The 12,145-nt window shown below is 43.3% G+C and overlaps 1 protein-coding gene across 1 annotated transcript in view; it reads right to left on the reverse strand.

Moving 5' to 3' along the window:
* The window catches only part of LOC112072263 (kinesin-1 heavy chain), a 56,113-nt gene extending 44,226 nt beyond the window's left edge, over positions 1-11,887 (reverse strand). Inside the window, exons 1-3 of the mRNA XM_024139674.2 lie at positions 11,529-11,887; positions 1,929-2,016; positions 88-266 (exon numbers count right to left, since the gene is read on the reverse strand). Coding sequence (XP_023995442.1) covers positions 88-266; positions 1,929-2,016; positions 11,529-11,657 — 396 coding nt within the window. The 5' untranslated portion in view covers positions 11,658-11,887. The remainder of the gene's footprint in view (positions 1-87; positions 267-1,928; positions 2,017-11,528) is intronic.
* Positions 11,888-12,145: the final 258 nt, after the last annotated feature.

Consider the following 12,145-nt stretch of genomic DNA (forward strand, 5'->3'; position numbering starts at 1 on the left):
TGTTCTGACGTAGTAGAGCTCTAGCCAGTAGCTACCCTGATGTAGAACTCTGTGTTCTGACGTAGTAGAGCTCTAGCCAGTAGCTACCTTGATGTGGAACTCCAGGTTCTCGTCCATAGAGTAGATGTAGTTAAAGATGTCCTGCACTATCCTGGGGATGATCCCCATCCCATCTGTGTCATGAAGGTTTCCCTCCATCGTGTGGGTTTTGCCGGATGACGTCTGTCCATATGCAAATATTGTCCCGTTGTACCCCTCCAGAACATCTGGAAGAAGAAGAAGAGGAATCAATATTAATCCTTACAAGATGGAAATGTACCCAACTCCTCCGAAACACACACACACACACACACACACACACACACACACACACACACACAGTCACACCACACACACACACACAGAAATACACACACATACACACCAACATTCAAAGAGTTTGGGGTCACTTAGAAATGTCCTGTTTTTGAAAGAAAAGCACTTTTTTTGTTCCATTAAAATAACATCAAATTGGATCAGAAATACAGTGTAGATATTGTTAATGTTGTAAATGACTATTGTAGCTGGAAACTGCAGATTATTATGGAATATCTAATAGGTGTACAGAGGCCCATTATCAGCAACCATCACTCCTGTGTTCCAAAGGCACGTTGTGTTAGCTAATCCAAGTTTCATCATTTTAAAAGGCTAATTGATCATTTGAAACCCTTTTGCAATTATGTTAGCACAGCTGATAACTGTTGTTCTGATTAAAGAAGCAATACAACTGGCCTTCTTTAGACTAGTTGAGTATCTGGAGTATTCAGCATTTGTTAGTTCGATTACAGGCTCAAAATGGCCAGAAACAAATACTTTCTTCTGAGACTCGTCCGTCTATTCTTATTCTAAGAAATGAAGGCTATTCCATGCGAGAAAAAGCCAAGAAACTGAAGATCTCGTACAACGCTGTGTACTACTCCCTTCACAGAACGGCGCAAACTGGCTCTAACCAGAATAGAAGAGGAGTGGGAGGCCCCGGTGCACAACTGAGCAAGAGGAACAAGTACATTAGAGTGTCTAGTTTGAGAAACACGACGCCTCACAAGTCCTCAACTGGCAGCTTCATTAAATAGTACCCACAAAACACCAGTCTAACGTCAACAGTGAAGAAGGCGACTCCGGGATGCTGGCCTTCTAGGCAGAGTTGCAATGAAAAGCCATATCTCAGACTGGCCAATAAAAATAAAAGATTAAGATGGGCAAAAGAACACAGACACTGGACAGAGGAACTTTGCGGGTACTATTTCCATGTATTTAACCCAATATTTTGGCCATTAAACAGTCTCCATATACATTATACTTCCATAAATGTTTTAACTGGTACCGGGGGACCTTCAGATGAGTCTTGTGAGGCCTGTGGGCCTCCTAGAGCAAAACAACCCACATGGACGTGTTCGTGATAGTCCCACCTTTGCACAGATTAATCATATTAGTGTGTAGCCCAAAATGTTCGGATGCTACAGACAGAAGTTAGCAGATCGACTGTACCGACTTCATACGAGTCCCAAGATGCTTGTGGGTGTCGTACAGCAAAACGGAGACCATCATCGTGTTTGTGAGAGTCTCATATCTCATAATAGTTTGTAAGCTAAACTGTTCAGACGCTACAGACGATTTTGTGAGAAAACAATTTTTTGGGATGTCTCATGGTCTGACAAACACCGCTCTCTCTGTCAGCTTTCACCGAAGATGCAGAAGTGCGACATGGTGGATGTGGTGGATTGAGACACAATGCAAAAAAAAAACATCTCTGGCTTAAACTGACACATTTTAATGGTGATTTTTATATTATGCTAATTAGATTTCCGCGGGCGGACATCGACCTTAGGGGTTAACAAACATCTACAGTAGAACAGAGTGTTCATAAACCATGTCTGAGCAGAGCTCACCTTTGACGATCTTCTGGGCGCAGGCGTTGTATACTTGCTCCTGTGTCGTATTAGGCTGGAACACTCTGTCAAACTGGAACGGTTTGCTCTGCGAGGTAGAGAGAGACAGAGACAGAGACAGAGAGACAGAGAGAGACAGAGAGAGGGAGAGACAGAGACAGAGACAGAGAGACAGAGAGAGACAGAGAGAGAGAGACAGAGAGACAGAGAGATACAGAGAAAGAGAAAGAAATTAGAGAATGAGTTTCACAACTGTCTGTCTGACATTCAATTTAAACCAACTGTATATGTAAAGACACACTGTATATGTATATGTAAAAATCAGCCAATTAATCGGTATCGGCTTTTTTTTGGTCCTCCAATAATCGGTATCGGTATCGGCGTTGAAAAATCCTAATCGGTCGACCTCTAGTTACTACATGATTCCATATTTGTTATTTCATAGTTTTGATGTCTTCACTATTATTCTACAATGTAGAAAATATTAAAAATAAAGAAAAACCCTTGAATGAGTAGGAGTCCAAAACGTTTTGACTGGTCCTGTACACCAATGCAGCACAGTAGAACTGCGAAAGGCAAATGTGGGTTTGTGCTCCGAGGAACCTCTCTATTCAGGACAGCAGCTATAACACTGCTCTCTGCTCAGAACCACAGAGTTATCCGTACAGGACATCACCTGACCTGACCCACTGATCAGTCACAAGATGGGGCACAGCCAGCCACAACACAACCTAGCCAAATTGACACTGCAGTACTGACAACATTAAGCTGCAGTACTGACAACATTAGGCTGGGCCTGTCCTCACTATCAGTAGTACAGACCAAGTTCAAAGTTCTCATGAGTCTGGAAGGCAGTGCTCCTTTACCTCCACTACACTGCAGCCTGAAAGAGTCATGATTACTCAGTGGAGATGACACAGTGAAACCATTGTTCTAGTATTTTTCAGTGATGTCTTTCACGGACACTACTACTGGCTTCTTGGTCTGCCTTGGGAAAATCTGATTTGTCTAGAATGTACAAACACATCTATTGAACAGGCCAGTGATAAATGCAAGATCACTCAGAGTGCAGAATAAACAGCCACAGGGGGATGGAAGTGCTTTAGCCAACTGGATTTCCTCCCTATAGACTCTGTATTTACTAGGCAATAGAATGGTAATAACTGCCTGGAAAGTATATACCCAGTTTAAATTCCAATCATAGTGCTGCGCCGACGGAGATGGCCGCCTCGCTTCACGTTCTTAGTAAACTATGCAGTAATTCGTTTTTTTATTTATTATTTCTTACATTTTTAGCCCAGAAAATCTCAAGTGTTATTACATACAGCCGCGAAAAACTATTGGATATAAAAGCGATGTCAATTTACCAACATTACGACCAGGAATACGACTTTCCCGAAGCGGYTCCTTTATTCYCACCTCCACCCTGGACATTGGATCTAATCCCAGAGGCCGATCCAAAACAACGCGGTCGCCGCAGGAGAGGCAGACYGAGCGGKKTKCTGGTCAGAATTAGAAGGCGAGCACACCATCCACCGCTTCCAAGCATATTAGTCGCCAATGTCCAATCTCTAGACAACAAGGTGGACGAAATTAGGGCACGAGTCGCCTTCCAGAGAGACATTCTCTGTAACATTCTCTGTTTCACGGAAACATGGCTCACTCGGGATACGTCGTCAGAGTCGGTACAGCCACCTGGTTTTCTCCATGCATTGCGCRAACAGAAACAAACATCTCTCTGGTAAGAAGAAGGGAGGGGGTGTATGCCTCATAATTAACGAGTCATGGTGTAATCATAACAACATACAGGAACTCAAGTCCCTTTGTTCACCTGACCTAGAATTCCTTACAAGCAAATGCCGACTGCATTATCTTCCAAGAGAATTCTCTTAGATTATAGTCACAGCCGTGTATATCTCCCCAAAGCAGATACCTCGAAGGCCCTGAAATATTTTCACTGGACCCTATGTAAACTGGAAACCATATATCCCTTCGGCAAATCTGACCATGACTCCATCTTGTTGCTCCCCTCCTATAGGCAGAAACTAAAACAGGACGTGCCCGTTCTCAGGTCTATCCAACGCTGGTCTGACCAATCGGATTCCACGCTTCAAGATTGCTTCGATCACACGGACTGGGATATGTTCCGGGTAGCCTCAGACAATAACATTGACGTGTACGCTGACTCGGTGAGTGAGTTTATTAGGAAGTGCATTGGAGATGTTGTACCCACTGTGACTATTAAAAGCTTCCCTCACCAGAAACCGTGGATTGATGGCAGCATTCGCGCAAAACTGAAAGCGCGAACCAACGCATTTAATCATGGCAAGGCGACTGGATTCATGACTGAATACAAACAGTGTAGCTATTCCCTGCGCAAGGCAATCAAACAAGCAAAGCATCAGTATAGAGACAAAGTAGAGTCGCAGTTCAACGGCTCAAACACGAGACCTATGTAGCAGGGTCTACAGACAATCACGGATTACAAAAAGAAAACCAGCCCCGTCGTGGACATCGACGTCTCGCACCCAGACAAATTAACTTTTTAGAGATAGGGGGCAGCATTTTCACTTTGGATGAATAGCGTGCCCAGAGTGAAATGCCTTCTACTCTGTCCCAAATGCTAATATATGCATATTATTATTACTATTGGATATAAAACACTCTGAAGTTTCTAAAACTGTTTGAATGATGTCTGTGAGTACAACAGAACTCATATGGCAGGCAAAAACCTGAGAAAAAAATCCAAACAGGAAGTGAGAATTCTGAGGCTGGTCAATTTTCAACTCATCGCCTATTGAAATCCCAGTAAGTTATGGATCTGTTTGCACTTCCTACGCCTTCCACTAAATGTCAACAGTCTGTAGAACGTTGAATGAATATTCTACTGTGATGTGGAGCCGGATGGGAACTGTTTGAGTCAGTGGTCTGGCAGAGTGCCAGTTCCTGGTCACGCGCATTCCACATGATATCGACTTGCGTTCCATTACTTCTATAGACACAAAGGAATTCTCCGGTTGGAACGTTATTGAATATTTATGATAACAACATCCTGAAGATTGATTCTCTACTTAGTTTGACAAGTTTATTCGACCTGTAATATAACTTTTTGAAGTTTTTTGTCCAAGTTCGCCTGGACCTGCGCGAGCGTTTGGACATGTGTACTAAACGTGTTAGCAAAAGTAGCTACTTGGACATAAATAATGGACATTATCGAACAAAACAACAATTTKTTGTGGAACTAGGATTCCTGGGAGTGCATTCTGATGAAGATCATCAAATGTAAGGGAATATTTATGATGTCATTTCGTATTTCTGTTGACTCCAACATGGCGGAGAAATTTTATTTCTATCTGAGCGCCGTCTCAGATTATTGCATGGTGTGCTTTTWKCGTKAAGTTTTTTTSAAATCTGACACAGCGGTTGCATTAAGAACAAGTGTATCTTTAATTCTATGTAAAACATGTATCTTTCATCAAAGMTTATGATGAGTATTTCTGTTATTTGATGTGGCTCTCTGCAATTTCTCCGGATATTTTGGAGGCATTTCTGAACATGGCGCCAATGTAAACTGAGATTTTTTTTATATAAATATGCACATTATCGAACAAAACATACATGTATTGTGTAACATGATGTCCTATGAGTGTCATCTGATGAAGATCATCAAAGGTTAGTGATTCATTTCATCTCTWTTTCTGCTTTTTGTGACTCCTATCTTTGGRRGGGAAAATGGCTGTGTGTTTTTTGGACTTGGCGGTGATCTAACATAATCATATGTTGTGTTTTCGCTGTAAAACATTTTTTAAATCGGACATGATGGGTAGATTAACAAGATGTTTATCTTTCATTTGCTGTATTGGACTTGTTAATATGTGAAAGTTACATATTTAAAAAAATATATTTTTGAATTTCCCGCGCTGCCTTTTCAGCGGAATGTTGTCAGGGGTTCCGCTAGCGGAACGTGTGTCCTAGAAAGGTTAAACAACTTCTTTGCCTGCTTTGAGGACAATACAGTGCCACCGACACGGCCTGCTACCAAAGACTGTGGGCTCTCTTTCAACGTGGCCGACGTGAGTAAAACATTTAAACATGTTAACCCTCGCAAGGCTGCCGGSCCAGACGGCAACCCTAGCCACATCCTCAGAGCATGCGCAGACCAGCTGGCTGGTGTGTTAACGGACATATTCAATCAATCCCTATCCCAGTCTGCTGTCCCCACATGCTTCAAAATGGCCACCATTGTTCCTGTTGCCAAAAAAGCTAAGGTAACTGAACTAAATTACTATTACTAATTACTAATTACTACAGTGGTGGGCTTGATTACCAATAACAACGAGACAGCCTACAGGGAGGAGGTGAGAGCCCTCGGAGTGTGGTGTCAGGAAAATAACCTCTCACTCAACATCAACACAACAAAGGAGATGATCGTGGACTTCAGGAAACAACAGAGGGAGCACCCCCCTATCCACATCGACGGGACAGTAGTGGAAAAGGTGGAAAGTTTTAAGTTCCTCTGCGTACACATCACGGACAAACTGAAATGGTCCACCCACACAGATAGCGTGGTGAAGAAGGCGCAACAGCACCTCTTCAACCTCAGGAGGCTGAAGAAATGTGGCTTGTCACCTAAAACCCTCAAAAACTTCTACAGATGCACAATCGAGAGCATCCTGTCGGGCTGTATCACCGCCTGGTACGGCAACTGCACCGCCCTCAACCGCAAAGCTCTCCAGAGGGTGGTGCGGTCTGCACAACACATCACCGGGGGCAAACTACCTGCCCTCCAGGACACCTACACCATCCGATGTCACAGGAAGGCCAAAAAGATCATCAAGGACAACAACCAACCGAGCCACTGCCTGTTCACCCCGCTATCTTCCAGAAGGCGAGGTCAGTACAGGTGCATCAAAGCTGGGACTGAGAGACTGAAAAATAGCTTCTATCTAAAGGCCATCAGACTGTTAAACAGCCATCACTAACATTGAGTGGCTGCTGCCAACATACAGACTCAAATCACTGGCCACTTTAATAAATGGAGTTAATAATGGTATCACTAGTCACTTTAAATAACGCCACTTCAATAATGTTTACATATCCTACATTACTCATCTCATATGTATATTGTCACGTTCCTGACCTGTTTTCCTTTGTTTTGTATTTGTTTTAGTTGGTCAGGGCGTGAGTTGGGTGGGTTGGTCTAGGTTTGATTTTCTATGTTGGGATTTTGTGTTCGGCCTGGTATGATTCTCAATCAGAGACAGCTGTCAATCGTTGTCCCTGATTGAGAATCATACTTAGGCAGCCTGGGTTTCACCTGTGTTTTGTGGGTGTTTGTTCCTGTGTCAGCGTTTGGGCCACACAGGACTGTTTCGGGTTAGTCACGTTTGTTGGTTTTTGTATTTTGTAGTGTTTGTTGTTTTTCCATTAAATAATGAACTCTTACCAATCCGCATCTTGGTCCGATCCATGCTCCTCCTCGTCTGAGGAGGAGAACGACTACGACAGCCGTTATATATTTACTGTATTTTATGCCATCTATTGCATCTTGCCTATGCCGCACGGCCATTGAGCATCCATATCTTTATGTAAATATACTTATTCCCTCCCCTTACATTGTGTGTATAAGGTAGTCGTTGTGAATTTGTTAGATTACTTGTTAGATATTACTGCATTGTCGGAACTAGAAGCACAAGCATTTCGCTACACTTGCATTGACATCTGCTAACTATGTGTATGTGACAAATAACATTTGATTTGATAGTGGAAGCCTCTCATCTCTTCACTCCTCTTCCTCCCTCACTCCTCTTTCCTCCCCCCCTGTGTGTATAAGGTAGTCGTTGTGAATTTGTTAGATTACTTGTTAGATATTACTGCATTGTCGGAACTAGAAGCACAAGCATTTCGCTACACTTGCATTGACATCTGCTAACTATGTGTATGTGACAAATAACATTTGATTTGATAGTGGAAGCCTCTCATCTCTTCACTCCTCTTCCTCCCTCACTCCTCTTCCCTCCCTCCRCTRRRCTRCCCRCCCRCRCTRTCCTRCRRTCRRTRCTCTTTCCTCCCCTCCCTCACTCCTCTTTCCTCCCCTCCCTCACTCCTCTTCCCTCCCTCCTCTCCTCTTCCCTCCCTCCCTCACTCCTCTTCCTTCCCTCCCTCCCTCAGTCCTCTCTCCTCCACCTATCTTCAGTTAGTTTCCACTGCTGAAGCTAAAAGTAGCACACTCTCAGGGTGCTGTGTGTGTGTGTGTGTGTGTGTGTGTGTGTGTGTGTAGCTGTATGGAGATGGTGGAATCATGTGACAGCATCCTACCCTGGGAGGCTGACGTGATCGCTCTCTCTGCGTGAGCAGCACCAGCAGCAGGACTGACAGTAATAGAAGCCTGAATAATTCACCCCTGCATTTGCTATTCTAGATCTAGTGAACTATTCTCTCTCTCTGTCTCATCGGAGACTGAACGGAAGACTGTTGGTTTAGTTTCTTCCATCTCCAGTGCTGTACCAAGCTGACTGAGATTGTCGAGGCTACATCCTGGTTCTGTATAGTTGACTGGTTAAGGTTCAGGACTGCCTATCAGAACAGAGAAGTAAAAACATACAGTATGTTCAAGGTTCCAGGTGTAAGCATCATCTGTCCCTCCATCTCAGCTCCCCTGGTTTGCACTGTGCCAAGAACATTAGAGCAGAGATAATTGTCTGTGTGGTACTTGTCCCAAGCCTAGGGAGCGGACAGATGTTGCCGTTGAGGTTTTATATTTATACAGTGGATTGTTTCAAATAGATACAAAATATGAGCTAAGTGAGTTAGTCAGTCACCCTGGATAAGTGCATCCGTGAAACAAACAGGCATTATAATAATAATAATCACTAGACAGTCCCACCAACCCAGAGGAAGCACACAGCCGCGCCCAACAGAACTCTCTCTGATTGGTGGAACAGCTGGTTGCCAGGAGAAAGACAAGGGGATTACCCAGGGGGCCAGCGGTGTGTGTGTGTGTGTGTGTGTGCGCAATTGGACAGAGACAGAGAGGCCTAAGCTCTGATTGGACAGAGAGAGAGGCCTAAGCTCTGATTGGACAGAGAGAGAGGCCTAAGCTCTGATTGGACAGAGAGAGGTCTAAGCTCTGATTGGACAGAGAGAGAGGTCTAAGCTCTGATCCTACAACTATCTGATAATACGCTGGGAAAGTAATGACATCACAAGCCCTGAAAATGTCAYCAAAACAAGCACTGGAGACAACCATCACTTTCTATCGCTATAATAGATTATTGTCTTCCAACATTGTGGCTGAATGATATAGGCAAATGGGCCAAGTTCCATTATGCCAGCTCAGATCCACCCCTGGCCCAAATATATACTATATATCTACACTGGCCATCCCTTTCAGTGGCCAATGGCCATGATGTCATCATACTGCGTTTCCCATGAATGATGATGTAATTCTTTATTCAGTCTCCAAATCAAATTGAATTTGTCACATGCGCCGAATACAACAGACTTTACAGTGAAATGCTTCCTTACAAACCCTTAACCAACAACACAGAGTTAAGAATAATACGTGTTCAGAAAGTATTTACTAAAATAAACTATAGGAAAAAATATTTTTAAAACATTTAAATTGAAAGTAGAATAATAACAAATAATTAAAGAGRAACAATATAATAACAGTAGCGAGGCTATATACAGAGGGTACCCGTACAGAGTCAAATCTATGCCAAGTCCTACAAGCGTGATATTGTATAGTAGTGTTGTGTATAGTGGTGCTATGTACTACCCACATTTAAAATATACAAACTGACTGTGTTGTTTTTTACATGTTTTATTTAACTTGGCAAGTCAGTCAGTTAGTCAGTTAAGAACAAATTGTTATTTACAATGACGGCCTACACCGGCCAAATCCGGACGACGCTGGGCCAATTGTGCGCCGCCCTATGGGACTCCCAATCCCGGCCGGTTGTGATACAGCCTGGTTTCGAACCAGGGTGTCTGTAGTGACGCCTCTAGAACTGAGATGCAGCGCCTTAGACCGCTGCGCCACTCGGGAGTTTTAAAAGGGAGGTTGAAGATGAAGATGTGCAAGAACACGCAGTGTAAATAAGTTACAGAACTACAACGTCTTGCTATTTGTAGCCTACTATATAAACCTTTATATACTTCATTATGTTGGCTTTGGTGAGGTGTGTCCAGACCAGGGATCAAAGTCCATGGCTCTGTTTGAACACTGACAAAGGGTGGTCATACCTCATCTAGTGCTTATTCTCTTCTGGCCTACAGTGKAAATATGAAAAGATGGCATGATATGACATGTACAGACAGTTCTTTTCAAACCAATTTCCCCACAGATCAAGGAAAGGGATTATGTCTAGAGAGAACAATATTTTTTTTTTAAATGAACTTCAAACACCCCTTTGTGTGGAAGGGATTTCCTTCTTTTGTGATAACAGAGTGGCACCCATTTCATTATCCTTATTTGGTGTCAAGGACYTGTCCCAAATGGCACCCTATTGRCTATATACACCCCATAGGGCTCTGGTCAAAAGTCGTGCACTACATAGAGAATATAGTGACATTTGAGTGCAGACGTGAGTCTACATTCCAAGATGACTAAAGAAAACAAACAAACTGCCATTTCCTGAATCCACTTAGTAATGGACCAGATATTTACAGAGATAATAACTAATGTAGCTACCTAAGTGCACTACACTAACTTGAAGAAAAATATGTCACTACCCGCCGTTATAACAACATGAACAGACATTGTACAAACATCTACTAACGTAACGGTGGTTATGAATTAATTAAATGTGTTGTATCTGAATTGTAAATTCTGCTCTTCATACAGTACTGTACTTCGCTACTATAGTCTTGTAACGTACCGCACAACCGTCTTGGTTTGACTAGCTAAAATAAATCAAATGGGCTCAGGGGCAGTCATCGTAGCTGGCTTGTCAGTGATCTTGTTGATGAAACAGTTAGTTACAGTAGCTAGCTAGTCAAATTCTGCACCATCTTTGCGGCTGGGTGTAGCTAACTTTAGGCCAGCTAATCTGCCACTGCCATCTCAGCTGGCCAAGCGTTAGCTAAATATCTAGATGAACTCCCAGCAGGTGTTGAGTGTTAACTGAAAAATGATGAGCATTTATTTTGAACGCAACGTTAGCTCATGTTGTTGGTACTGTAGTTAGCTAGCTAAAGTTAGCTAGCACTTGCCTGTCATTGTTGTTGTTGGATGACAGCTGACTGACTAGCTACAGTAGCTAACGTTACCTGACACGGCAAGATTAGTTCATTGCGACGACAAAGTTGASTCGGCAAAGCAGAGAAATACAGCTAGCAAACGATACAAACTTGACTGGCTAGCAATCAATAGTGTCCTGTTCCGATCGGTGATGGTGTGGGTGAACTAGCTTAGTGCTAACGTTAACGCTACACAGCTGATGTGGGTGGGCAGGTAGGTCAGTTAGCCAGCTAGCTAGCTACGCTAAAGTAACTAGTGACACTGCTGGCCGAGCTGATCACCGTGTCAATGGCGCAGCGCAGACTGTCACAGAGGGCACTCGCTTGCAGACAAAGAAATATGGCAAACCAACTTACCCCGACGACCACATGGTCTTCCCCTTGAAACTTAGGTATGTATTTGTCCCCTCTGGTCACCTCTGAACTATTCAAGGGCCTGAAACGGCACATCACTTTGATGGTGCACTCCGCCGGTACGTCGGCCATCTTCCACGATTTATGGATGAAAACTCACAATAAAAACACTGTAGATCCTCGTTCTAGAGGTGGTCGAGGGAGAGAAGAGGCGGCACGGCCCCTCGGTCCCAATATGACACTAGAATGGGCACCGATTTTCAACAATGAATGGCTATTTTCTTCTAGGGTGTGCTAAAAACACTTCATATCCAATGTGGAAGCCATGATGCCGGTGGATCACTGGCTTGCTCACCCCCTCTGTCCGTGGGACCCATATACCAAATTACGTCACCCTAAATCGTCAACACTCTCTCTGATGTAGCTCCTGAGTACACGATCCAGTCTGGTCAATTATGTTTCTGCGAGTTCATATCATTGACCTATATAAATGAATATACTATGGCAATAACCAATCAATAGACGAATTGTTGAGATCAGTTATTACTTAGCTATTACTCATGCATGAAGAGATAATGTTGGCTTTTCTTGATGGCAATGCATGGTTATTGATTATCCAG

Source organism: Salvelinus sp. IW2-2015, unplaced genomic scaffold, assembly GCF_002910315.2.
Source record: "Salvelinus sp. IW2-2015 unplaced genomic scaffold, ASM291031v2 Un_scaffold1867, whole genome shotgun sequence".
Classification (NCBI taxonomy): Eukaryota; Metazoa; Chordata; class Actinopteri; order Salmoniformes; family Salmonidae; genus Salvelinus; species Salvelinus sp. IW2-2015.